Source organism: Geotrypetes seraphini, chromosome 2, assembly GCF_902459505.1.
Source record: "Geotrypetes seraphini chromosome 2, aGeoSer1.1, whole genome shotgun sequence".
NCBI classification, from domain to species: domain Eukaryota; kingdom Metazoa; phylum Chordata; class Amphibia; order Gymnophiona; family Dermophiidae; genus Geotrypetes; species Geotrypetes seraphini.
The window spans coordinates 522,339,135-522,365,997 of NC_047085.1; the positions used below are offsets into that span (position 1 = coordinate 522,339,135).

The 26,863-nt window shown below is 47.1% G+C and overlaps 3 protein-coding genes across 6 annotated transcripts in view; 2 read left to right on the forward strand and 1 right to left on the reverse strand.

Moving 5' to 3' along the window:
• Positions 1-26,863, forward strand: part of LOC117354717 (zinc finger protein 850-like) — a 948,741-nt gene that overhangs the window by 250,842 nt on the left and 671,036 nt on the right. The gene's annotated exons all lie outside the window — the stretch shown is intronic.
• Positions 1-26,863, reverse strand: part of LOC117354718 (zinc finger protein 585A-like) — a 314,357-nt gene that overhangs the window by 89,706 nt on the left and 197,788 nt on the right. The gene's annotated exons all lie outside the window — the stretch shown is intronic.
• The window catches only part of LOC117354723 (zinc finger protein 665-like), a 30,288-nt gene continuing 7,380 nt past the window's right edge, over positions 3,956-26,863 (forward strand). The window contains exons 1-2 of one of the 2 annotated variants that reach the window (XM_033932652.1): positions 3,956-4,170; positions 7,657-7,783. In XM_033932652.1, the coding sequence (XP_033788543.1) occupies positions 3,976-4,170; positions 7,657-7,783 (322 nt within the window). In that variant the 5' untranslated portion in view covers positions 3,956-3,975. The remainder of the gene's footprint in view (positions 4,171-7,656; positions 7,784-26,863) is intronic. The other variant, XM_033932651.1, reaches the window with a different exon arrangement.

Below are 26,863 nucleotides of genomic sequence, written 5' to 3' on the forward strand. Positions count from 1 at the left end.
CTGTATTGCTCCATCCACTCCCCAGGCTCTTCTTCCTCATTCTCCTCCTCCTTTAGGACAATCTCACTTTCTGCTTCCTGTATTGCTCCCTCCACTCCCCAGGCTCTTCTTCCTCATTATCCTCCTCCTTTAGGACAATCTCACTTTCTGCTTCCTGTATTGCTCCCTCCACTCCCCAGGCTCTTATTCCTCATTCTCCTCCTGCTTTAGGACAGTCTCACTTTCTGCTCCCTCCACTCTCCAGGCTCTTCTTCCTCCACTCCCCAGGCTCTTCTTCCTCATTCTCCTCCTGCTTTAGGACAATCTCACTTTCTGCTTCCTGGCACTGCTCCCTCCACTCCCCAGGCTCTTCTTCCTCATTCTCCTCCAGCTTTAGAACAATCTCACTTTCTGCTTCCTGGCACTGCTCCCTCCACTCCCCAGGCTCTTCTTCCTCATTCTCCTCCTGCTTTAGGACAATCTCACTTTCTGCTTCCTGGCACTGCTCCCTCCACCCCCCAGGCTCTTCTTCCTCATTCTCCTCCTGCTTTAGGACAATCTCGCGTTCTGCTTCCTGTATTGCTCCCTCCACTCCCCAGGCTCTTCTTCCTCATTCTCCTCCTGCTTTAGGACAATCTCACTTTCTGCTTCCTGGCACTGCTCCCTCCACTCCCCAGGCTCTTCTTCCTCATTCTCCTCCTGGTTTAGGACAATCTCACTTTCTGCTTCCTGGCACTGCTCCCTCCACTCCCCAGGTTCTTCTTCCTCTCTCTCCTCCTGCTTTAGGACAATCTCACTTTCTGCTTCCTGGCACTGCTCCCTCCTCCCCCCAGGCTCTTCTTCCTCATTCTCCTTTTTGCTTTAGGACAATCTCACGTTCTTCTTCCTGTATTGCTCCCTCCACTCCCCAGGCTCTTCTTCCTCATTCTCCTCCTGCTTTAGGACAATCTCACTTTCTGCTTCCTGGCACTGCTCCCTCCACCCCACAGGCTCTTCTTCCTCATTCTCCTCCTGCTTTAGGACAATCTCACTTTCTGCTTCCTGGCACTGTTCCCTCCACTCCCCAGACTCTTCTTCCTCTACTCCCCAGACTCTTCTTCCTCATTCTCATAGTAGATGACATAGTGGATGACGGCAGATAAAGACCCGAATGGTCCATCCAGTCTGCCCAACCTGATTCAATTTAAATTTTTTTTTTTTTTTCTTCTTAGCTATTTCTGGGCAAGAATCCAAAGCTTTATCCGGTACTGTGCTTGGGTTCCAACTACCGAAACTCTGTTAAGACTTACTCCAGCCCATCTACACCCTCCCAGCCAATGAAGCCCTCCCCTGCCCATCCTCTACCAAGCGGCCATACACAGACCGTGCAAGTCTGCCCAATAACTGGCCTAGTTCAATATTTAATATTATTTTCTGATTCTAAATCTTCTGTGTTCATCCCACGCTTCTTTGAACTCAGTCACAGTTTTACTCTCCACCACCTCTCTCGGGAGCGCATTCCAGGCATCCACTACCCTCTCCGCAAAGTAGAATTTCCTAACATTGCCCCTGAATCTACCATCCCTTAACCTCAAATTATGTCCTCTGGTTTTACCATTTTCCTTTCTTTGGAAAAGATTTTGTTCTACGTTAATACCCTTCAAATATTTGAACGTCTGAATCATATCTCCCCTGTCTCTCCTTTCCTCTAGGGTATACATATTCAGGGCTTCCAGTCTCTCCTCATACGTCTTCTGGCGCAAGCCTCCTATCATTTTCGTCGCCCTCCTCTGGACCGCCTCAAGTCTTCTTACGTCTTTCGCCAGATACGGTCTCCAAAACTGAACACAGTACTCCAAGTGGGGCCTTACGAATGACCTGTACAGGGGCATCAACACCTTCTTCCTTCTACTGACTATGCCTCTCTTTATACAGCCCAGCATCCTTCTGGCAGCAGCCACTGCCTTGTCACACTGTTTTTTCGCCTTTAGATCTTCGGACATTATAACCCCAAGGTCCCTCTCCCCGTCCGTGCATATCAGCTTCTCTCCTCCCAGCATATACGGTTCCTTCCTATTATTAATCCCCAAATGCATTACTCTGCATTTCTTTGCATTGAATTTTAGTTGCCAGGCATTAGACCATTCCTCTAACTTTTGCAGATCCTTTTTCATATTTTCCACTCCCTCTTCGGTGTCTACTCTGTTACAAATCTTGGTATCATCTGCAAAAAGATACACTTTTCCTTCTAACCCTTCAGCAATGTCACTCACATACATATTGAACAGGATTGGCCCCAGCACCGAACCCTGAGGGACTCCACTAGTCACCTTTCCTTCCTTCGAGCGACTTCCATTAACCACCACCCTCTGGCGTCTGTCCGACAGCCAGTTTCTGACCCAGTTCACCACTTTGGGTCCTAACTTCAGCCCTTCAAGTTTGTTCAACAGCCTCCTATGAGGAACTGTATCAAAGGCTTTGCTGAAATCCAAATAAATTACATCTAGCATATGTCCTCGATCCAGCTCTCTGGTCACCCAATCAAAAAATTCAATCAGGTTCGTTTGGCACGATTTACCTTTTGTAAAGCCATGTTGCCTCGGATCCTGTAACCCATTAGATTCAAGGAAATACACTATCCTTTCTTTCAGCAACACTTCCATTATTTTTCCAACAACTGAAGTGAGGCTCACCGGCCTGTAGTTTCCTGCTTCATCCCTGTGACCACTTTTATGAATAGGGACCACATCCGCTCTCCTCCAATCCCCAGGAATCACTCCCGTCTCCAGAGATTTGTTGAACAAGTCTTTAATAGGACTCGCCAGAACCTCTCTGAGCTCCCTTAGTATCCTGGGATGGATACCGTCTGGTCCCATCGCTTTGTCCACCTTCAGTTTTTCAAGTTGCTCATAAACACCCTCCTCCGTGAAAGGCGCAGAATCTACTCCATTTTCTCGTGTAACTTTGCCAGACAATCTCGGTCCTTCTCCAGGATTTTCTTCTGTGAACACAGAAGTATTTGTTTAGCACATTTGTTTTCTCCTCATCACTCTCCAAATATTTGTTCCCAGCATCTTTTAGCCTAGCAATTCTATTTTTTATCTTCCTCCTTTCACTAATATATCTGAAAAAAATTTTATCTCCCTTTTTTACATTTTTAGCCATTTGTTCTTCCGCCTGTGCCTTCGCCAAACGTATCTCTCTCTTGGCTTCTTTCAGTTTCACCCTGTAGTCCTCTCTGATTTAGCTGATTTAGCACGCACTAAATGCTAACGCGTCCATAGAATACAATGGGCGCACGCTAAATCGGATAGCGCACCACAGTATAAGAGGGGGTATATGTCTAGTATTTTTATTGTTGGTAGATCATTTTGACTTGGTCATTTTAAAAGTAGCTCGCAAGCCAAAAAAGTGTGGGCACCCCTGACTTTAAGTATCGTGCGGCCGCGCTTCTACTTTATTAAAAGTCCATTTTCCAAAAAGCATATTTAAGCAATATATCTCAGTCATTTTAATACAAAAGCATATTTTGCATCTTTAATAGGATTACAGGGAACCCGATGCAACCTCTCCATCTCCAGTGGAGGTTGAAATTCTGGTGGCCCAACTGGAAGGACTAGTCCTATACCAAACAGTAATGGGAAAACCTTAGATGTACTGTTTGGTAAACCCACAAAAGCATTTGAAAAAAACATCCAATTGGGCAGCAAAAGTGAATGAAATTGAGTTGAAACCTGCAGAAACTTCCGGCCAGAGGTGGCAGCAGAGATTTGTCTATCAGGCTAAAGAGATAGTTGGTGCTTTCCTTGCTCTGCTCTCATTCATTGCCATGTGCCAGGAAGTGACTCCATGACACATTGACTGTCCTGACTCCGCCCCTTCCACTGATTGGTCACAAGACTCCTGAAGGAGGAGACAGAAGGACAATAGGACACCCAATGACACTGATTGGAATGTACATTCCACCTTAGGATTGGTCAGAAACAGAATGCTCCTAGGAAGTCATAGAAGGGGAGAATGCTCATGTGGGTGGAATCAAAAGGAGGCGGTCTTTCAAGTTTCTCTGGCACTGATTGGTCAGACTCCTGGGGAAGGAGTGAAGGGGGGAGATTCAGATCCCTCTTCTTTTTCCTGCCTTTGTCTCTTTTCCCTCCATTAGGAGCCAAGGCTGGAGCTGGTGCTGCGGAGAAGGGCAGGAAGATGGCACAGCAGGTAGAAGAAGGACTGAGCCTGGCACTACCCCCTCCACTCCCCAGGCTCTTCTTCCTCATTCTCCTCCTGCTTTAGGACAATCTCACTTTCTCCTTCCTGGCACTGCTCCCTCCACTCCCCAGGCTCTTCTTCCTCATTCTCCTCCTGTTTTAGGACAATCTCACTTTCTGCTTCCTGGCACTGCTCCCTCCACTCCCCAGGCTCTTCTTCCTCATTCTCCTCCTGCTTTAGGACAATTTCACTTTCTGGTTCCTTCACTCCCCAGGCTCTTCTTCCTCATTCTCCTCCTGCTTTAGGACAATCTCACTTTCTGCTTCCTGGCACTGCTCCCTCCACCCCCCAGGCTCTTCTTCCTCATTCTCCTCCTGCTTTAGGACAATCTCACTTTCTGCTTCCTGGCACTGCTCCCTCCACTCCCCAGGCTCTTCTTCCTCATTCTCCTCCTGTTTTAGGACAATCTCACTTTCTGCTTCCTGGCCCTGCTCCCTCCACTCCCCAGGCTCTTCTTCCTCATTCTCCTCCTGCTTTAGGACAATTTCACTTTCTGGTTCCTTCACTCCCCAGGCTCTTCTTCCTCATTCTCCTCCTGCTTTAGGACATTCTCACTTTCTGCTTCCTGGCACTGCTCCATCCACTCCCCAGGCTCTTCTTCCTCATTCTCCTCCTGCTTTAGGACAATCTCACTTTCTGCTTCCTGGCACTGCTCCATCCACTCCCCAGGCTCTTCTTCCTCATTCTCCTCCTGCTTTAGGACAATCTCACTTTCTGCTTCCTGGCACTGATCCCTCCACTCCCCAGGCTCTTCTTCCTCATTCTCCTCCTGCTTTAGGACAATCTCACTTTCTGCTTCCTGGCACTGCTCCATCCACTCCCCAGGCTCTTCTTCCTCATTCTCCTCCTGCTTTAGGACAATCTCACTTTCTGCTTCCTGGCACTGCTCCCTCCACTCCCCAGGCTCTTCTTCCTCATTCTCCTCCTGCTTTAGGACAATCTCACTTTCTGCTTCCTGGCACTGCTCCATCCACTCCCCAGGCTCTTCTTCCTCATTCTCCTCCTGCTTTAGGACAATCTCACTTTCTGCTTCCTGGCACTGATCCCTCCACTCCCCAGGCTCTTCTTCCTCATTCTCCTCCTGCTTTAGGACAATCTCACTTTCTGCTTCCTGGCACTGCTCCATCCACTCCCCAGGCTCTTCTTCCTCATTCTCCTCCTGTTTTAGGACAATCTCACTTTCTGCTTCCTGGCACTGCTCCCTCCACTCCCCAGGCTCTTCTTCCTCATTCTCCTCCTGCTTTAGGACAATTTCACTTTCTGGTTCCTTCACTCCCCAGGCTCTTCTTCCTCATTCTCCTCCTGCTTTAGGACAATCTCACTTTCTGCTTCCTGGCACTGCTCCCTCCACCCCCCAGGCTCTTCTTCCTCATTCTCCTCCTGCTTTAGGACAATCTCACTTTCTGCTTCCTGGCACTGCTCCCTCCACTCCCCAGGCTCTTCTTCCTCATTCTCCTCCTGTTTTAGGACAATCTCACTTTCTGCTTCCTGGCCCTGCTCCCTCCACTCCCCAGGCTCTTCTTCCTCATTCTCCTCCTGCTTTAGGACAATTTCACTTTCTGGTTCCTTCACTCCCCAGGCTCTTCTTCCTCATTCTCCTCCTGCTTTAGGACATTCTCACTTTCTGCTTCCTGGCACTGCTCCATCCACTCCCCAGGCTCTTCTTCCTCATTCTCCTCCTGCTTTAGGACAATCTCACTTTCTGCTTCCTGGCACTGCTCCATCCACTCCCCAGGCTCTTCTTCCTCATTCTCCTCCTGCTTTAGGACAATCTCACTTTCTGCTTCCTGGCACTGATCCCTCCACTCCCCAGGCTCTTCTTCCTCATTCTCCTCCTGCTTTAGGACAATATCACTTTCTGCTTCCTGGCACTGCTCCATCCACTCCCCAGGCTCTTCTTCCTCATTCTCCTCCTGCTTTAGGACAATCTCACTTTCTGCTTCCTGGCACTGATCCCTCCACTCCCCATGCTCTTCTTCCTCATTCTCCTCCTGTTTTAGGACAATCTCACTTTCTGCTTCCTGGCCCTGCTCCCTCCACTCCCCAGGCTCTTCTTCCTCATTCTCCTCCTGCTTTAGGACAATTTCACTTTCTGGTTCCTTCACTCCCCAGGCTCTTCTTCCTCATTCTCCTCCTGCTTTAGGACAATCTCACTTTCTGCTTCCTGGCACTGCTCCCTCCACCCCCCAGGCTCTTCTTCCTCATTCTCCTCCTACATTACCACAATCTCATTTTCTGCTTCCTGGCAGCGCTCCCTCCACTCCCCAGGCTCTTCTTCCTCATTCTCCTCCTGCTTTAGGACAGTCTCACTCTCTGCTTCCTCCTCTCCCCAGGCTCTTCTTCCTCATTCTCCTCCTGCTTTAGGACAGTCTCACTTTCTGCTTCCTCCTCTCCCCAGGCTCTTTTTCCTCATTCTCTTCCTGCTTTAGGACAATCTCACGTTCTGCTTCCTGGCACTGCTCCCTCCACTCCCCAGGCTCTTCTTCCTCTCTCTCCTCCTGCTTTAGGACAATCTCACTTTCTGCTCCTTCTACTCCCCAGGCTCTTCTTCCTCATTCTCCTCCTGCTTTAGGACAATCTCACGTTCTGCTTCCTGGCACTGCTCCCTCCACTCCCCAGGCTCTTCTTCCTCTCTCTCCTCCTGCTTTAGGACAATCTCACTTTCTGCTCCCTCCACTCCCCAGGCTCTTCTTCCTCATTCTCCTCTTGCTTTAGGATAATCTCACTTTCTGCTCCCTCCACTCCCCAGGCTCTTCTTCCTCTCTCTGCTCCTGCTTTAGGACATTCTCACTTTCTGCTTTCCCTACTCCCCAGGCTCTTCTTCCTCATTCTCCTCCTGCTTTAGGACATTCTCACTCTCTGCTTCCTGACATCTCTTTCCAAGGGGATTGGGGGCACTTGAAGCCTTCTTATGCTGCTCTGGAGCTTGGTGTTATTTTTTTGTAGGTTTTTTTAGTAGTTTTCTTCGGGACTAAAAGACCAAATTGAAATGCAGTCTGTGCTTATGGTTTGAGTTCTTGAAGTGAAACCATTCATGCACTGGGTGGTACCCTGATGCTAATCACCTTTTGTCCAGATATTAGGTTTTGAGCATCGGCCCATGGGGGAGGCAGATTGATAAAAGTATGGGATGTGTTTGCACCGGGATGAGTTGTGTTTGCTGGAATGGGAAGAAAGAAAAGAAAAGCTAGGGGGGTGAGCATAGAAAACCACCAGGTGGAAGAGTCATCCATCTTATGGAGGGGTTCATACTGGTTGGAGAGGGAAGGACTGTGTTGGTGGGGGGGAGAGAAATTACAGCCAAAGCAGAATTTAACTACACTTTCAATGCCAAAAGAAAGGCATGAGGTTGGTCATGTGGCAGGAGAGTGCATCCTTCTGAAATCTAATGCGTTCTGAGCACCTCCTTGAGTGTTTCTCTGGTTTGTGTTTCAGATGCGGGTGAAGATGGAGGACGTCACCGTCTCTTTCTCCCAGGAGGAGTGGGAGTATTTAGATGAAGGACAGAAGGAGCTTCACCGGGAGGTGATGAAGGAGAATTATGAGCTCCTGAGGTCTCTAGGTAAGAATCGCATGATCTGCATTTTGGGGTCATTTGAGACTTTTCCCCTGACTCCAGCTCCTGCTCTTTGCCTGGGTCAGTACCTGAGATTGGTTCTGTGGGTCTTGTAGAAGGATTTATGGTTCACTTAGCAGTATTATAAACACGTTACGTTTCTGTTAAGTGGTCTAGAGAAAACCATAACCTTTTATTCAAGTTCAAATATCATGGTCTAATTATACGACACAAACCCAGGCTAATGAGAAATATCTTTATTATGAAAATAGAAAAATATAATTCACAAGCCAGTTGCAGAATCTAAATATTGTTCAAAATATCTAATTACACAAATGAAACTCAGTACATGATTATCACAATCTAATGGTTAGACAACTAAGTAAAACTTCTTGTTAAACACACACACTATTCCTTATAATAATAATCCCTGATTAGCAAATGATTATATTATCACCCAGGTAACTTTTCAACCCTTTACCTTTATCAATGATTCCTATCTAATTCCCAAGCTAATAAAAGTAATTTCCGTATGCTCACCCTTAATTAGCCTCTCCGGCACAATTAGGTGGAAGAGAAAATTTTCTTGTCAGCTGGAAGACGTCAGGAATACCGTTGTAAAAGTTACACGTGTTGAAAATCCTTGATGAGGCTATAAATCATCAGCAATAAGTTCCGTTTATCTGTGCTAAGTTCAGAACAGTTTTTAAATGTCCGAATGTCTATCTCTTAGGCAGAGAATCACACGAGGTAACTTACAGGTCTAATTATTGAAAGAAAAAGATTACAATTAGAACATCTGTGAGCAGATCTGAGCTTCCCCGGACCTTATCACAGACTAACTAATTATTAATTTTTTAGCACCTTTCTTTTCTTGAATCTCATCAGATGACTTCCTCGGACCAATCCAGAAACAGAACCTGATGAATAGCCTTTCTGTATAAAGTATCATATATGCTGGAAGACCCAGGGCTGTTAGACAGATAAGAACAGAATAATTTCTTCAAGATTCACACTGTCCCATTATTAAAGCACAGATGAATGCCCTTGAATAGCAACATTCGGGTACATCCCCATAATGCATCATTCTTCTTACTTCTTGCAAAATTCATGCTGGAAAGTTGCTTGCAGAGAGATTCTTGAAACAATGGTTCAGGCTTGATGACATCATGGAGGCCTAACCTCAGGTGTTAATACGGAAATATCCCTACAGTCCCCCCTTTTGGAGGAGAAATAACTTCAATGGAGTCTATTTCACCTTCAACCTAACTAAGTAGGAAAGGATCGACAAGACCCAAGGTGATATAAAAATGCATAAACATAAGCAATACCATATAAATCAGCAATAAATCAAAGATATCAATAATCAATGGATAATAATCATAAAGGCAAGGGCAAAATATGTGAACCCAGCCAAATAAATGATAATAAAATCACTGAATAATGGCAATATATGATAAAATCAAAAATCATAACTACTTAGCAAGGCACAAAAGGTATGCCAAAGCAAAAGTTAAGACAGGAAGATCATAATCAAAAATACGGCTAGCAAAATTACTCTTTCATAGCCGCAATGAAATCATGCATTCTTAAGTCAGTATGATGGTTTCTGTTGAATAAGATGTCTAATCCGGATGGTCTCATAGAGTGCAAAAACAGAGAACCCAAATAAGAGAACCCACAGGATGGCAAAAATTGGAATAACAACAGTGATAAAAAGATCAATACTGTGGGTATCAACAACTTCATGTACATTGGAGGAGCCAATATGAAAGTCCTCAATATGAAGCTTATCATTATCAACTTTCAGTTCAATGGTGTGGGAAGGTTTTGTCATCAAATATTGTTCAACTTCAAGGGTAAAATTGATGGAATGTCCACGGAAAACATCCAAGATTTCCAATTCAGTTTCAGTAGGAGTAGAGTCCAAATGGAAAAGAGAAACATCGAAAGAAGATATGCTGGAGCAGGATCTGGAACGGGAAGAACAAGAAACCAGGAGAATCTTGAAGGACAACACGGGACTGCGGACTAGGATCGATTACTTTGGTACCAACGCCAATCAGCAGGACAGCCAGGAACAGCATCGGCAGAACTCGTTTCGCCATCTGAAAAACAGAAAAGAGAGAGAACAGCCTAGGCTGTTGCTAGGTTAATGTCATTCATCACAACAATGGTTTCATCCTGGGCAAATTTACTGGGATGACATGGTCTCAGTTGATTAATGTGGACCCATTTAAGGACATCTGCACCTGGAGAATTTGATTTGATGCGAATTTGATAAGCCACAGGTGAAGCTTTTTCCACTATAGGGAATGGACCATGCCAACTTGGCAAAAATTTACTTTCTTTGGCCTTGGTTTTGCCAAAATTGTAATAGAATACTTTGTCGCCAATTTGGTATTCCTTTGTGGTAGTCCTATGATCATAATAGGCTTTTCTACCTTTAGCAGCAATTTCCAGATTTTTCTGGGCAAAAGAAAATGCACCCTGTAAATGGTTACGTAAATGGGTGACATATTCATGAGCAGTAGTAGCACTAGAAAGATTTACATCATTAGTTCTATACAACAAATGAATTGGTAATGTCATTTCTCTACCTGTCATCATTTCAAAAGGCGTCACCCCCGTAGAACGGTGAGGCGTGGCACGAATAGCCATCAGTACCAAAGGTAACTTCATGTCCCAATCCTTACCAGAGGTAGACACGTACTTCTTCAGGATCGTGATGATGGTACGATTCGCTCTTTCCACTTGTCCTGATGATTGAGGGTGGTAAGCTATGTGCAATTTACTTTTCACTCCGAGCATCTTCCACATGTGTCGCATCACATCCGCAGTGAAATGTGATCCTTGGTCTGAGTCCACTCTCATGGGCAAACCCCACCTACTGAACACATGATTCAGTAACAAGGTAGCGGTAGTCTCTGCCGTACAATTGGGTGCAGGCAAGCACTCAATCCACTTTGTAAACAAACAAGTGACAGTCAACATATACTTATTACCTCGGGAGGAACGGACCACTGGGCCAATCCAGTCAATCTGGATGTCGGACCAGGGCATGACCAAACCCTTCTTTCTCAAGGGTGCTCGGTGAAGTGGTGTAGAGGGTTGAAATTGACAACAAGTCAAGCAACCTCTCGTATATAACTGCACATCTTGCCGCATATGAGGCCAGTAGGCCACTTGCTTCAGTGTCTCATAGGTAACTTCTTCACCTCTATGTCCTGCACAAGGTTCATCATGGGCATGTTGCAACATGATTCCTCGATATGCACGGGGTACAACCCACTGCACAATACCATGCTTACTCGTCCGAGTGAGCAGGTTCTGATGAATTGAAAATTTCTCTCTGGAGGTGTAGAGTATCCTGAGTTCTTCATCCTTCTGATCGTCTTCAGACAATGGATGATCCTGTGGATTCTGTATGAAGTTATAGAACTTTCCCAGGATAAGATCGGTCTTCTGAGCGGTTACAAGATCAAAGGAAGGGATATCATTACCCCACTGCACTACAGGTGTTTCAGCTACCTGTTTAGCTTGGCGTCGAGTAATAGCTTGTACCATTGAAAACAACTCTTCAGGGCATTGCCATAGTTCACCTGACAAAGCACCTTCTTTGGCCAGTTGATCCGCAAGGTCATTTCCGATCTTGTCAGAACTATTAACCTTAGCATGACCTTTCACTTTCTTCCAGTAGATGGTCATGTCATTGTCTCGTACCAATTGATCTAAGGCTAGAATCAAGTCGCCATGATGGACAGGCTTTCCTTTGGAATTTAACATGTCCTTCTTTTTCCACACGGGTAAGTGAGACACAAAGTTTTGACGCACATAATCAGAATCTGTACAGATAATCAGTTCTGGGATCCCCTTCTGTACCGCAGACTGTACAGCGACCAAGGCTGCTACAATCTCTGCGTATTGGTTGGTTTTAGCACCCAATTTATACTTCAAAGTTTCCATAGGTGTGTCAACATTCCACACTACACCTACTCCTGCGACCAAATTATGGGTCGAGGTCTGGTGGAAGGCACAGCCATCTACGTAGACTTGAGGTATATTGGCACATAGCTGTTCATCATAAAGATGATGACGATGGGGTTCCTCCTCTTCTGGTGGAACATCAGGTTCCGGTATACCTGTAAGAGAATCTTGTTCTGTACAATCATGCAATTCTGCTATCCCTTGGGCTACTGTGTTACGATGTTTCAGTGCATACTTTACCTGTAAAGGCCATCCTTGGAGAGCCAAAGTCCATGAGACTATTCGGCTATTGGAGACACGACCAGTCTTGATCTTGTCACTACCCAAGAAACTAATGGGTTGATGACAAGTCTCTACAATGAGTTTTTCTCCTTGGATATAACTCCGAAAATGTTGAAGAGCCCAAACAGTTGACAGTAGAGCTTTCTCACATTCAGAATACTTCTTCTCTACATCGGTGAAGCCTTTGCTTGCATAGGCCACCACACGCTTGTCAGAGTCATATTTCTGGTACAGGACAGCACTCATAGAGTGTTTGGAGAATCCTAGGTCGATGAAGAATTCACGACCACTCTCAGGGTAGGACAAGCAAGGAAAGCGACTAAGCTGCTCTTTCATCTCTTGCATAGCATCTTCCTGTTCAGGACCCCACGTCCAAGGTACATCCTTCTTTAGTAAGGCAACCAAGGGTCTAGAGATCTCTGCATACTGATTTATGAACTGTCGAGAATAATTGCATATTCCCAAAAATGAACGAAGTTCCGTCAAATTGGTAGGTTTCCTCAACTGTTGTAGGGCCTGTATCCTTTTCTTCTGTGGTCGAAGACCTTCAGAGGAAATGTCATACCCTAAATAATTCAGAGATGTTCGGCACCATTGACCTTTGGCAAGGGTCAATTTAGCTCCTGCATTTTGCAGTTGTTGGAACACATGTTCTACCTCTTCCAGGTGTTTCTGAAAGGTGGGACTCTTGATCAGGATGTCATCCACATAGACTAGAGTTCCTCGAGCTTCCGCATCTGGAAGGGCTTTATGGAGAAATATGTTGAACTCAGCTGGAGAGTTCAGAAAACCAAAAGGTGTTCTATTCCACGTGTATTGTTTCTTCCCAAAGGTAAATGCTAGTTTGTATTGATCCGGTGGATGTACAGGAACTGTCCAAAATCCAGAAGCTAAATCCAAACTGGTAAAATACTTAGCTCCTTTGATGGTAGTCAAGCTCTGGTCAAGATGGGCCATAGGCCACCTAGACAAGGGTACCCGCTTGTTTAGCTGTCGGTAGTCCAAGGCAATTCTCCAACTGTTATTCTTCTTCAGGATTGGCCACAAGGGTGAGTTGTATGTACTGTTGCAAAGCCTAATGATACCCCTAGTTTCCAGGGTATCAAGTATCTCTTGCACGGACTCATACGAGGCCAAAGGAATCTTATACTGACGTACGAAGACGGGCTTACTGTGGAGATCCGTAGGAATCTTGGTCACATGTAGATCGGTCAGACCAGTGTCATAAGAATCCACTGCAAAAAGGTCTCGATACTTGTACAACAACTGTGTGAACTGAGCCTTTTCTTCATCAGAAGAGCACGCATCAGCTAGATCCACTTGTTCCTTTACCATAGCATCAAACTGTTCTTGCAAAGATGAAGAATCAATGGCATTCACCGCTTTAGATTGGTCAGACAGAGCTAACTTCCTGGATAAAATCAAAAAATCATTCTCCACTGTTACATGGGAAGTCGTTGCATCATATGGCCACAGGAAGTCCAGTGAAATGAGTCCTTTAGGTGAGGTAAAAATATGGTCCAGTATATCCCCCCCTTGGCAGGGGTCAACAATGGAAGACAAGCTGCCAATGATAGGCAATGTTACCTCAACATCAGGAAAAGATTCACCCACTAGAAAACCCAAATGTTCTCCAGCGGAGAGAAAGACTTCCGTAGGTTGAGCATTGACAATCAATACATGGAAAGAAGAGGTAGGTACTTCAAGACATGGTAAAGCACCTAGAGAAAGACCATGCTCGAGAAAAGAGGTATTCGGGTTGAAAAAGCCAATATCATCGAGCATGCGTTGACCATGGGTCAAACGAAGAGGCAGAGCAAAATCCTGCACAAGGCCAGGAATCTTGACGTCTTCAGCACAAACCACTTCACAAACTTGAGGAAGAAGTTGTCCAGCCTTCAGACCATCCATCAGGTCCACATTTTCTACCGGGGTGCCTTGCAATCTACAGTCTTTTCACTTGAGACCAGCCCTTGCCAGTCAACACTCAGTATTTACAAGTGTTTGTGATGAAAGCAGGAAACCTGGAGCAGATTTTCTGTTATTCCTTATGTTAAAATCCCTCCTCAGGCCATAAGGAGTGTCTGGCAGTGGGTTAGTCTGAGGTGGCACTCTAGGGGGCGCTATGGTACGTTAATGGAATGGATAATGAATAAGATGTGTTTGTGGAGTATTTTGTGGAGTTTTTCTACAAAAACGCCTGCTTTTCGTATGGTTCAGGGGAACTAGTTAGATACAAGCATATGTGTTAGTTAAGGCCACGCCCAATAGAATCGTACGAAAAGTTGGTGAATAAAAATCTGAATATGGATGTAGCCAAGGCCAGAAAAACACACTACAGATTAATATTAAGGAAAAGCATAATAATATTCTCTTTATGTGTGTTGCTATTAAGCCAGAACATAAGGGAAATCAGGACACACTTCTGGAGGTCTGAAACTGCCTCCATGTTTCTTTCTCTCTTCTCTGTCTGTGTTTGTTCGTTTCCCGCTTTGAGCCTCGTGGTTCTAATTGATAACAGATGAGCTTAGGCCGGTTAGGAAGAGCATATTAGATTACGTATCCCAAAATGGAGTATAACATGTATTAAATATGAATGCAATATGCCGTGTTGGATCTGTGAATGAGACCCCGAAGGAATGATGGGTGCTATGAATGAGATGTGAAAAAATGATTTGTATTTATATTTAAAGGTTTTCTATAGATAGATATATATCTAAGAAACTTAAAGGGAGCCTAAGAGGCCACATCTAGAAATGGTTAAGTTACCATGGAAACCCCCTAGAGGCCCAGTATAGGAATTCTCATTAAGGGGGGGGGGCTCAAAACCCCAGGCAGTCAGTGTTTTAAGCAAATGGGTCAGAGAACTGTTTTGATTTAAACCGGGAGAGGAAGTTTTCTTTGGGTATGTTATAATGTTTTTTATGCATATTCCGAAATTAATGTAAACGGGGCGGGCCTGCCGGTTGGACGGTAGCAAGACCCGGCCGGCTGGCCAACAATTAAAGTTTAGTTTTGGGGGGTTATTAGTTGGGGGGAAGTTAGGAGTGGTCATCGGTGGGTGTTAGCATGGGGGGAGGGCTGTTAGTGCGGGGGGGAGGTCCGGAGGGGGGATGTCCTTCGGCAGGAGGGATTGGGCAGCCTCCTGCCAGTGATCGATAGTGTCGGGGGGGGGGGCGGCATTGTGGCAGGAGGGGTTGGGCACCCTCCTGCCGGCAATCGGACAGGAGGCCACTATACTTATCGCAGCAGGGAGATCCCTTGCCACGATAAGTGTAGCGGCTGCGACAACTCTAACCCTATTCTGTAAGCGGCATCTGTAACATGGACACCAGTTACAGAATTGAGGTTAGTGTAGGACCGATTCTGTATAGGATGCCCCTCCTGGGCGTCTTATACAGAATCCGGGCCTACGTGTACAAAACTGGATTTATACTTTAAATCAAAAATGGACAAGCTGGCTCGCTTGCCTCCAGCTGAATCAGTCCAAAAGAAAAAAAAACCCTCAATTTGTCAGGATTTGTAGTTAGCAAGTATAGTCTTCCCAAACATTCAAACTGTACAATCAAACAGTCTTTGGGTGAATGCCGACTTAAAGTGAATCTGAGCCAAAGACACAAGCTCTTCAAAAGCTGGTACTGGCTCCGTAACCAATTAATAACCCCAGCTTGAAAAGTCTCAAAAAAAACCACCAAAATACAGTCTTCGTCTTTTCTGCTGTTGTCTTTAGCTTGTACTTGTACCCGTGCTACGGCACAGGTCTCCCCAGCAGCTGACGTGCTGGTCAGGCAGTGTGCTCCGCGTGGTAACAATGTTGCCAGAAATTAGGCCTTCTATCCCACCACTTATAACGTGGGGCAAACCCCACTGCCTGGGCTTGAAACAGTTCAAGGTCAAAAGAAACAAAAACAACAAGAAAAGTCTTTCTCAGTCCTTATAGAAGCTTTCTCAATATCCCAGCTCTCTTCAGCTCTTTCAGGGCTATCAAAGAAACTTCAACACTGCTCAGACAGGTAGGGTTTCAGTAACCTACTTAGACAGTTCATACCACTTGCCCTTAAAGTAGCAAACTTCCATGGGTTGGACTCCGCTCTGTAGCTCAGCATTGGGCTCCGGATCCAGTTCCATGTTTGTGGGAAGTTCAGACAGGCAGAGAGGTGGTTCTGCTCCAGCCTCAGTTAGCAAAAAACAAAAGGAATTGACCCCGAAGTATCCACAAAGAGGAAAATGCAGAGAAAACCAAAAAAATTCTGTGGAGTGACGATGTTCCTAAATGGACTTTATTTGAAAGTGTCAAAGGTCCAAAGGTAGACTGAAATCATCCACATAAAATAATTCCATCCACATAAGAGCCTTAAAGGACCTCGTCCGCTAGGGATACAGGACCCAACACGGTCCGTATTTCGACAAAAAGTCTTCTTCAGGGGTCCCTGGGGGTCCTATAAAGGGCCCTTTCTATTGCAAACGCAAGCAGTGTTTCACTTCCGGCTCACCACACAATTGTTTCCCACGTACTCACCTTTATAGGACCCCCAGGGACCCCTGAAGAAGACTTTTTGTCGAAACGCGGAGCATGTTGGGTCCTGTATCCCTAGCGGACTAGGTCCTTTAAGGCTCTTATGTGGATGATTTCAGTCTACCTTTGGAACTTTGACACTTTCAAATAAAGTCCATTTAGGAACATCGTCACTCCACAGAGTTTTTTTGGTTTTCCCAGCCTCAGTTAGCTCCATGCATTCAGGCTGCTGGCTTCCTTTCAGAACTCTCAGCCCTGAGCATCGCCACCAGTTCTCCCACTGCAGCCGCTCCTGTTCCCTCTGTTTCTCCTTCTGTCTTTCTAACAGATCAGTCATGAGGTTTAGACGTCTGCAACCATGCCCCAAACTCTCAGGTGCAGAGGATTTCCTAACAACTACCCTATGACTGTGGGGGGGAGGGGAAATCTGCAGCTCTGCTCCCTGGCTCCCTCTACAGCAGGGGTCTCAAAGTCCCCCCTTGAGGGCCGCAATCCAGTCGGGTTTTCAGGATTTCCCCAATGGATATGCATGAGATCTATGTGCATGCACTGCTTTCAATGCATATTCATGGGGGAAATCCTGAAAACCCGATTGGATTGCGGCCCTCAAGGAGGGATTTTGAGATCTCTGCTCTACAGGGTAAGGAAGGAAAGTCGGGCAACTTGGCAGTTTGGGGTTTAAATGGACAAAAATGAGAAGTGTTTGCTTTCTGGGGACACTCCTAGCAGGCATCGGCTGCATACCTCAGTGTACAAGTTGTGCCTGGAAATGTTTTCTGTCTTTTAACCAGTTCATAATCCAGTCCGAATTCAGTGTTCAATCCCTTCCCGCAATCCAGGAGTTGCAGAAATCCAAACACTTTTCTTATCATGTGCTCCTCCCACCTTAGAGAGAGAGTTAGAGCCCCTGTGGTTTCAGTTTCTGCAAGCAATCCGTGCAGAAGTCTTCTGATCTTCGCTGCATTTTTTTCGCTTAAAAAGTTCATTTTTTTCAGTGGCTTCAGTGCAGTGAGACCCTTGCGTGTCCTCTGCTGGAGGAATGGACCCAGTCTCGTGGAACTGGACTACTGGCTTCACAGATAAATTTGGTGGACCTGTGGAGCTAGTCTGCTGTGTGCCACCCTTCTCTGACTCGAGGTCCGTTCCCCTGGGAGTAGAGAGCTGCACGGGAACGGGGATGACGGGAATCCCGCGGGACCCGCGGGGATCCCGCGGGTTCCCCCTTTGGGTCACGGGGATCCCGTGGGGACGCCCCTAGGGTCGGGGGATCCCATGGGGACGCCTCCGAGGGTCGCGGGGTTCCTGCGGGGTTGGATCGCAGTGCACTCGAGCTGCGAGGGTAGTCTCCTTCTCCTTACCTGCCCTGTCGCAGCACACAGCCGAACGGAAATCTTCCCAATGTCAGCGCTGACGTCGGAGGGAGGGCTTAAGCAAAGCCCTCCCTTCCTCCGACATCAGCGCTGACATCTGGAAGACTTCCGGTCGGCTGTGAGCGGCAGGGCAGGTAGGGAGAAGGCAATGGCGTACGAAAGAGGGGGGAGGGGGTGGTCCGCCCTGGAGAATGTGCACAGCCGGTCAGGTCCCCCGATCGACCAACAACAGGCCCAGCCGACAAATCTCCCTGCCCTGTAGCCCCGAATCTAAATTACCTCTTACAGCAGCTTCACTACTCCAGCTGCTGTAAGAAGGTAATTTAGATTCGCGGCTACAGGACAGGGAGATTTGTCCGACCGGGCCTGTTCTGTTGTCGGTCGGGTGCAAAAGCGCCACAAAGGTGGAGGCAGGGAGGGAGGAAAGGTGGAGTGGAGAAGAAAAGACGCTTAAGGGGGGAGAAGGCCGCTGAAAGGACATGGGGAAGACAGAGGGGGGAGAAGGCCGCTGAAAGGACATGGGGAAGACAGAGGGGGGAGAAGGACGCTGAAAGGACATGGGGAAGGCAGAGGGGGGAGAAGGATGCTGCCTGACAGAACATGGGGAAGATGGTGGGGGAGAAGGACACTGAAAGGAAATGGGGAAGAGGGAATGGGAAGAAGACGCTGGCAGGGAAGAAGGCAGAGGTGCCAGACTAGGGGGGGAGCGGAGGGAAAAAGATGGGTGCCAGACCAATTTGGGAGGGGGGAGAAAGGGAGAGGCAAAGTAACAGAGCAAATGGAAGACACAGAGAGAAGAGAGGCAGTGGATGGAAGGAATTGAATGAGAACATGAAGAAAGCAGAAACCAGGCAATAAAGGTAGGAAAAAAAATCTTTTTTTTTTATTTTTTTGCTTAAGGATAAAGTAGTATATTAGTTGTGTTGATAAAAATTTATAAACATTAGAGGCTCTGGTAGAAACCCGTTTACAAAGTATGTATTCTTCCCAATTAATATTTCCAAATTAATAAAGTCTTTTTGCTTATTTTTAAATGGGTTTCTACCAGAGCCTTTAATTCAGTTGCATAATTAAATGAAATAACTATTTCTGTAGTTTATAGGGACGGGCGGGGACGTAGGGGATTCCTCATGGGGACGGGTGGGGACGGAGGGATTCCTCACGGGGACGGAAGGGGATGGGTGGGAGTCCTCACGGGGACGGGTGGGGACGGGTGGGACTTTGGCGGGGACGGGTGGGATTTCTATCCCCGCGCAACTCTCTACCTGGGAGCTCGCAGGCAGGAGCAGCTATCTGAGAAGGAGGCGGAGCTGAGGAAATGATTGGCATTCTGCAAGCAACCTGCTGGTAGAGATGCACAAACCCTACGGTTCGGGAGCACCAGACCAGTGTTTCTCAAGTTTCAAGTCTATTCATATTTTGATATACCGACCATCCCAAGTATCTGGGGTGGGGCGTATAAACGATACAAAGACTTGATTATGGAGGATATGAAACAAAAGGGGAGAAGAGGAAGGGGAAGTTTTAAAATTACATTGTATAAATAAAGATAAAAATGAGAGGAGGGGAGGATAAAAACGAAAGGGATAGGAGGGGAGTCGCTTCCTAGAAGCTTTTTTTTGTGGTCCCGATTTTATTTAGGAACTCAGTGGGAATTTTAATAAGAGAAAAGTCTTAAGGAGTGTTTTGATCGCAGATTTGATGGCATGGCGTTCCATAGGGAGGGTGCAACAACAGAGAAGATTGTATTTCTGGTATAGTATAAGTCTTTAATTGAAGGGACTGGTTAGTGGACCTGAGGGCCCTGGAAGGGGTGTGTGGAAGGAGATATTTATCGAGGAAAGCTTGCTGATGAGAAGTCTTAATCTTAAAAGCTAAGAGAAAAAGCCAGTGAGATTCCCGGTGGGGGGCAGGTGGGAGAGTTGACTACCCTGTGGAGTAACTGGGAGGAAAGTGAAATCCGTGAGGCTCTTTGTTCGTTATGTCTTGTTGTGCGCTGGGTCCAGATTGTGCGGTTGCTTCACAAAGGACGCTATACAAAGGCACACACTAAGGCACACGAGCCTTTGCCGTGCACCGTTGGCGCTGCTGAATATATCTTTCTTTCTCCCTGCTGGTTCGGGGGAGGGGCGGAGCGGGCTCCCGATGAAGATGTCGGCCCGCTGCTGAAAATTCATCACCTCTGGTCAGCAATAGAAGGAAGTGGACAACATGCTTCCTGAGGTCGCGCTGACCGTGCAGACATGCTCTCTTCTTGCAAATTTCTAAATAAGTCATAGTCCTGTAATTAGTACCTAATTTTGTAACTCTCCTGGAAATGTCCAGTTTACTCTTTTGAAATCCGCCTAGAACTGCAAGGTTAAGGCGGGATAAAAGTCACTAATGTAATGGTCAAAGCAGAGAATATAGAGGGGTTGAAAAGAGGGTTTTGGCCAGGTACTAGTGACCTGGATTGGTCACCGTGTGAACGGGCTACTGGGCTTGATTGGCCATTGGTCTGACCCAGTAAGGCTATTCTTCTGTTCCAAATTAGATTGTAAGCTCTTCTGAGCAGGCATCATCTATTGAATGCTACATCTTTGAGCACTAAAGAAGTGATAAATAAGTTTCTGGAGGAAAGATTTTTAGTCAGGTAGAGAGAAGAGCCAGGAACTAGATCTACTCTAGGGATCTGCCGGAGGGGCCACGGTTGGACTTGATGGAGCTTGAACCGGGCTCGGAAGGACCAAAAGAGCACTTTGACTTGAATATGATCACCCACTCTCTTTGCATCCAGGGCAGGATTAATTCGTCGAAGGCCCCTAGGCACACAAGTCCACTGGGCCCCATGGATTTACCCAGTTTCTTCTTTACTTCTTTTACTTTAAAATTCAAAACAAACAACAAAGATGACCATACCAGTGCCAGTGTAGTTTTCCTTCTATGCAACCCCCAAACATCTCTGAACAAATCTCCCCTTCCTTCCTAGAGGAAGAGATCTAGGCACGGGGCAAGAAAATTTAGTGCCCGTCATTTTATTAGCTTTCAGAGGTTAAAACCTCTCTCTTCAGGTCAGTAAACTATACTGTTGTTACAGTATCCCTGTCCTGACCTGAGGAAAGAAGTTATGGTATAAACAGGATCACCTTATTTCCATTTTCTATTAATAAACAATCATCAACACAGCTACAATAATACTTTATCCTAAAGCAAAAATAAATAAAACAAGTAGAAATTTTTTCTGCCTTTGTTGTCTGGTTTCTGCTTTCCTCATCTCATCATCATTCTCTTCCTTCCATCCACTGTCTGCCCTCTCTCTGCCTCTTCTATATGGCATCTGCTCTCTTTCTATTCCTCTTCCACAAACTGTCTGCCTCTCCCTTCCATATCTCTCTCTCTCCCCTCCCCCATTGGTGTGGCATCCATCTACTTCTCTCCGCTCCCTCCATGGTGTGGCATCTGTCTTCTTCCCTTCCGTCTCTCCCTCCCTCCCAGCAGATTTTAGCATCTCTCTCTCTCCTCCTTTCCTCCCCACAGATCTGGTATCTGTCTCTTCCCCTTACCTCCTGCTCTGGCATCTCTCTCTCTCTTTGCTCCCTTCCTCATGTCCTTTCCTGGTCTTCCTGCTCAATTTATTTTCTGTCTCTGTCTAAATTCTTTCTTACTATTCAGTCCTCAATGTCCCTCTTTCATTGTATCTACCTATAGCTTGCCAGCTCTTTCCCTCACCTCTTCCAGTATCTAACTCTATTCTCTTCCCCCAATCCAGCATGTGTCGTCTTTCCTTTCTCCTCCCCACTTCCATTCAAAGTCTGCTCCCCCAACTCCCACTTCCATTCAGCGTCTATCCACCTCTCTCTACCCCTTCTATCTACTGTCCACCCTCTCTCTTGTCCCTTCCATCCACTACCCTCTCTGCCCTTTCCATCCAATGTCCACCCTCTCTCTCTCTCTCTTCCATATATGACATTTTTAAGAGTGTGTTTTTTTAACAACTGAATTATGTTTCCTTAGCAACAGCAGCAGATGAATCCAGAGACCAATAGGGATAGCTCACATCTACCAGCAGGCGGAGATAGAGAAACTGATTAACAGGTGGTCTTATTGCTAGCACGCCCCCTGCATCTCCAGTATTCTCTATCTCCCAGCAGGTGATGATCGCTATTCAACTAGCTCCTGGATTCTGGCTGTGACTGGGTCTTTCTTTTCTCCTGTTGAGGCTTTCTCTTCAGTGAGCTGGCTAATCCATTTCTCCTGTTGAGATCTTCTCTTCAGTGAGACAGGGGTGTCCGGCTGAGCGGTGCCGGCTTTAGAGGTTACACTTGGGCCTCCCCTTGTCCCTGCCTCACCCTCCCTCCGATGATAGAGGGTCAGACTTAGTCCCTATTTTTTCTTCTTTCCCTTGTAAAAAAAAAAAAGGGACTCCACAGCTGCATTTTTGCCCTGCTAGTGCTGAGCTGACGGCGTTTCCCCCGATCTACCGGCATTGTTCAATAGGTTGTGAGTATGTGTTCATTCTACTTGTATTTGCGCTTTGTGGTTGTGTGAGAGCTGCGGGCTCTTGGCTATAGCAGTTTTATGGTGCTGTGGAAATTTAGTTTTTCTGGGGTTGCTTCGGTGCAGGGCCTGCCACTCCATTGCAGGAGCCAAGTGCCTTCCCGCGCATGAGTCCGGAAAGCTTCTGTTCTTTCCCGGGCGCTGGGGCTGCGGCTTTGGTAGTTCCTGGGGAGTAGTTTTCTTAGCGTTGCCGCGGCCCGTGGGGAAGTGCCTGTTTGTGCGGCTCACGGTGTGGCCTAGGGGAGGTGAGGACGGCTCCGGGGGTGTTATGCAGTGCCGGGACTGGAGCCGGGTCTTGCCGGAGTGCGAGTGGCGCGTGCTTGTTCTCCACCGCTGTGGAGAAACGAGCGCCTTTCAGACTTTTCCTCCCCGAGATGTATTTTAACTTGTGTGGGCTGAGGCTGCAGGGTTCTATATATGCCCCGGCTATGGGCTCCGGGTCTGTTGCGGCACGGTTCTCGGAGCCGGCCTGTTTTGGCGCGAAACAGTCACGCATTTAAGTGGCCTGCCCCACGTTGCTCGAGGAGTTATTTTAGGCGGCTGACTTTCTCCTCAACTTCTCCTTTTCGGGCTGTGTGCTTATGTTTCGGCTATGAGCTCCAGGTCTGTTTTTTACAGTCCATAGAAACATCGAAAAAAGCAGCAGAAAAGGGCTACAGCCCACCAAGTCTGCCGATTCCAAGTATCCCCCCCCCCTGAATTTACTCCCTTAAAGATCCCACGTGAGTATCCCATTTTCTCTTAAAATCCGTCACGCTGCTGGCCTTTATCACCTGGAGTGGGAGTCTGTTCCAATGATCCACTACTCTTTCGGTGAAGAAGTACTTCCTGGAGTCGCCATGAAACTTCCCTCCCCTGATTTTCAGCGGATGCCCTCTGGTGGTCGAGGGTCCCATGAGCCAGAAGATATCATCTTCTGACTCGATGCGTCCCGTGATGTACTTATATGTTTCAATCATATCTCCCCATTCTCTTCTTTCCTCAAGTGAGTACAGCCGCAATTTTTTAAATCTTTCTTCATACGTGAGATCCTTGAGCCCCAAGACCATCCTGGTGGCCGTTCGCTGAACCGACTCGATCCTCAGCACGTCCTTTCGGTAGTGTGGTCTCCAAAACTGAACACAGTCCTGTTCTAGGAGCCGGCTGGTTTTTTTGCGCGAAACTGCCGCGCACTTGGGTCACCTGCGCCACGGCGTTCAGTGGGTTCGATTATGCAGCTGAGATTTTCTTTTTCAGGGTCGGACAAGTCAGCCCTTTTGAGACCAGCTTTGGCCCGTTTTACGGTGTTCATGTTTGCTGGGTGTGGACGTCTCTTAACGAGAAGCAGCTGGTTGTTCTTGGTATTGTCTGGTTATGCCACTAGGCCCTTACACGAATGGTTCTGCCCTGGGTCTGGCAGCCTGCGCTCAGTTAAGCTACGTAACGGGTTGGCTGAGGCACGGTGCGGTGGGTGACTCGGGTGTGCCCATGTTTCATTCGGGTAGTGCGTTGCCTCACTCGGGGCTCCTATACCGTGACGCTATGTTGGAGATTTCATTGATCGTTTTGCCCATGTGCTGTGCAGCGTGTGTCTGGTAGCGCTCTGGGCATTTTCTTCACGGTAGTATGAGGGAATTCCGAGTTGGGGGACTCTCTTGGGACCTGATGGTACTTTTCTTCTTCCGGTGGGCCAGAGTGGGCCGGTTTTTCATACTTATTGCGTAGCGGTCGCCTTCATGGCGCATGCTGGCTGGCCCTACAGTATAGTAGGACGTTCTGGGAGGCTACTGATACCTAGGGACGGGTGCCTCTTCTTCCGTATTCTTCGGATAGCATGCGCTGTATGCCTGTTAATAGCTTACCTTAAGCTCCCTTTTGGAGTGGAAACAGGGTCTGGATTGCGCCCAGTACGTCTTGGCTTCCTTTTCGGTGCAGAGTGTCTTCATGCTCCCTTTTGCATCGCTTGACTGGGTTTTTCCGGGTTTGCATTTTGGAATCCTCCTATTCCATTCCAGATTCTTTCTTTGTGTCCCGAGGTGTTGCTCTTTCAAAAGGTTACATCCCTTTGCCAGTGTTTCTAGTACTCGGGGCGGTGGATTTAGTTCTTCCGGATCTGAGGGATGTCAGTACATTTCTTCAGGGGTTGGATCTCGTTCTGGTCTCTTAGTTTCTCAGAGTTAGTATCTCCTGAGCAAACCGGTGAGAATCTTTACAATTCCCCTTTGGACACCGAATTTACGCTATCTTCGCTTAGCTCTCCTTGAGCGGCGCTTTCAGTTTTACCAGTCGCCTTTGGCCTAGCCACATTTTGGAAAATGAGGGCAGCGTTTTGATGCTGATGGGAGATACTGGTACTTTTCTGTTTTAGCCAACCGCTTGATTCGTCTGTGTTCCGACCTGTCTCTGTCATGTTTCTTTCTCTGAGCTTCTTTTCTTCAATTTGTTGGATGTGGCTCTTCAAATTTCCAATGAGCTCTTTTCTCCTATTTTATGTGTTGGCATTTCAGGGGATGTTACTCACGGGAGGGAGGAATGTGTTTCTTCCCTGTGGCTGCAGTTTCAGGTTTGTTTTCTTCAGTCACCCAGTATAAGAGTATGGGATCCGGTCCGGGTTCGAGGGTCTATGGAGGTATCTCCACTGGGACCTTCGTCTCACTTTCTCTTGAGACCGCTTCAGTGGTCACTTTTGTTCCTGTGGTTCCCGGTATCTCAAGGCTCCCATTGAAGTGTCTCATAGGCTCCTCCAACATCGCTCACTAATATTGGGTGGCTCAGCGAGATTGCTCTTTTCATAGGCATTCCTCGTTCTTTGCCGGACATCCCAGGCTGTCGGGTTGGGGGGCTCCGTGCCTTCGCTCCTCAGCGCAGGGGGGTCAAGTACTCGTTCCTTCTTCTGGACTGAGGCTCGGTCGGGATACCATTTCAGGAGTTTCAGACCGTTCTTCACGGCATGACGTTAAAAAGGGTCTTTTGGGCCAGTATTATGAAGGTGTTTTTCTCTAAGCACTCAATAAGCTGCACTGGACTATGTCCTCTTATTTTCCAACACAAACTAAGGGCCTACGGCCATACCACCCTGAATGTGCCCGATCCCGTCTGATCTCGGAAGCCAGGTTATATTCAAATGATTTTTATTATTTCAACCAGAACAGACAAATATAAGTTGCATACAAATCCACAGAATAACAGTGCCAGCTCACCCCCTCCCCTCCCTCCCCTCCCTCCCTTCCCTCCCTACCCCAAAAGTCCAATGCCACTACCATGACTGAGAGTGAAAGGTAGTCCTAACAATTCAAGAGTCTACTGCGAGCTTACGGTGTGAGGTCCTGCCAGAAGCATTCCCAGGTCTGACAGAATTTGCGGCCCGGTCCACGATCTAAATCTCCCACTAGTCTCCGCTCCAGCGTCGCATGAACAATCATCAATGCTCTCCATTGAGCGTAGGAAGGAGGATCTCGGGACAGCCAGTTAGTAAGAATTGCTCTCTTCCCCATCAAAAGCACTCTCGTGACAAAAGCTGACATTCCTTTGGGTTTGGGCGCAGCTATATTATAATGTCCAAATAAAGCTGTCGGTTGTGGGAGCCAACGCCTCCGCCAAAACTGCGTAATATAGTGCCCTAAATGTCGCCAGAACTGTTGAATTTTGGGGCAAGTCCACAGCATATGTCCCAATGAAGCGTGAGCTTGAGCACATTTCGGGCAAGAGTGAGTGGTTGTAATCCCCATCCGGGCTGCCCGTTCCGGCGGGATATAAAGTCTCAAAACAATTTTTAACTGCATTTCCCAGTGGACAATATTAGGAGACACCTTCTGAATATTTTTCAGTGTTCTCTGTATCTGTTGGGCCGTTAGCGTGCAGTGCAAGTCCTCAGCCCATGTTGCCGCCAAGATGGCCAAATTGGGGCCAGAGTGTCCATCCCGGATCCCCACTATGTGAAATCGAAGCGGAATCCGCTGTTATGCAGAAAGGCTAAAGAGTTCTGAAAGAGCCTCCCTGTTATCTTCCTCAAGATGGTGCGCCGGAAGAGACTGAACGTAATGTCGGATTTGGTAATATGCAAAAAAATCATTAGGTGGTAAAGTAAATGTCCGACGTAAGTCAGCAAAAGTCGCCAGTTTCCCCTCCTCGGAGAATAAGTGGAATAGGTATTGAAGTCCCTGCACACCTCACCTCTGGAAGGCGGTATTTTGCAGTCCAGGCGGAAAGGCTCCATTGCCCTGGATGGGTAAGTATAATGAAATCTCAGAAGACAATCTAGCAATTTTGCAAACCCACTTCCAGGCTCGTCGAGCCGGTGCAAATATCGGGTACTGGGCCACCAAAGGACGAAGCCGCGGGTCCGCCACATGCAAGAAATAGCTCACATGAAACGGAGCCAGCAAAGACAACTCCAATGACGTCGCAGTAAAGTCA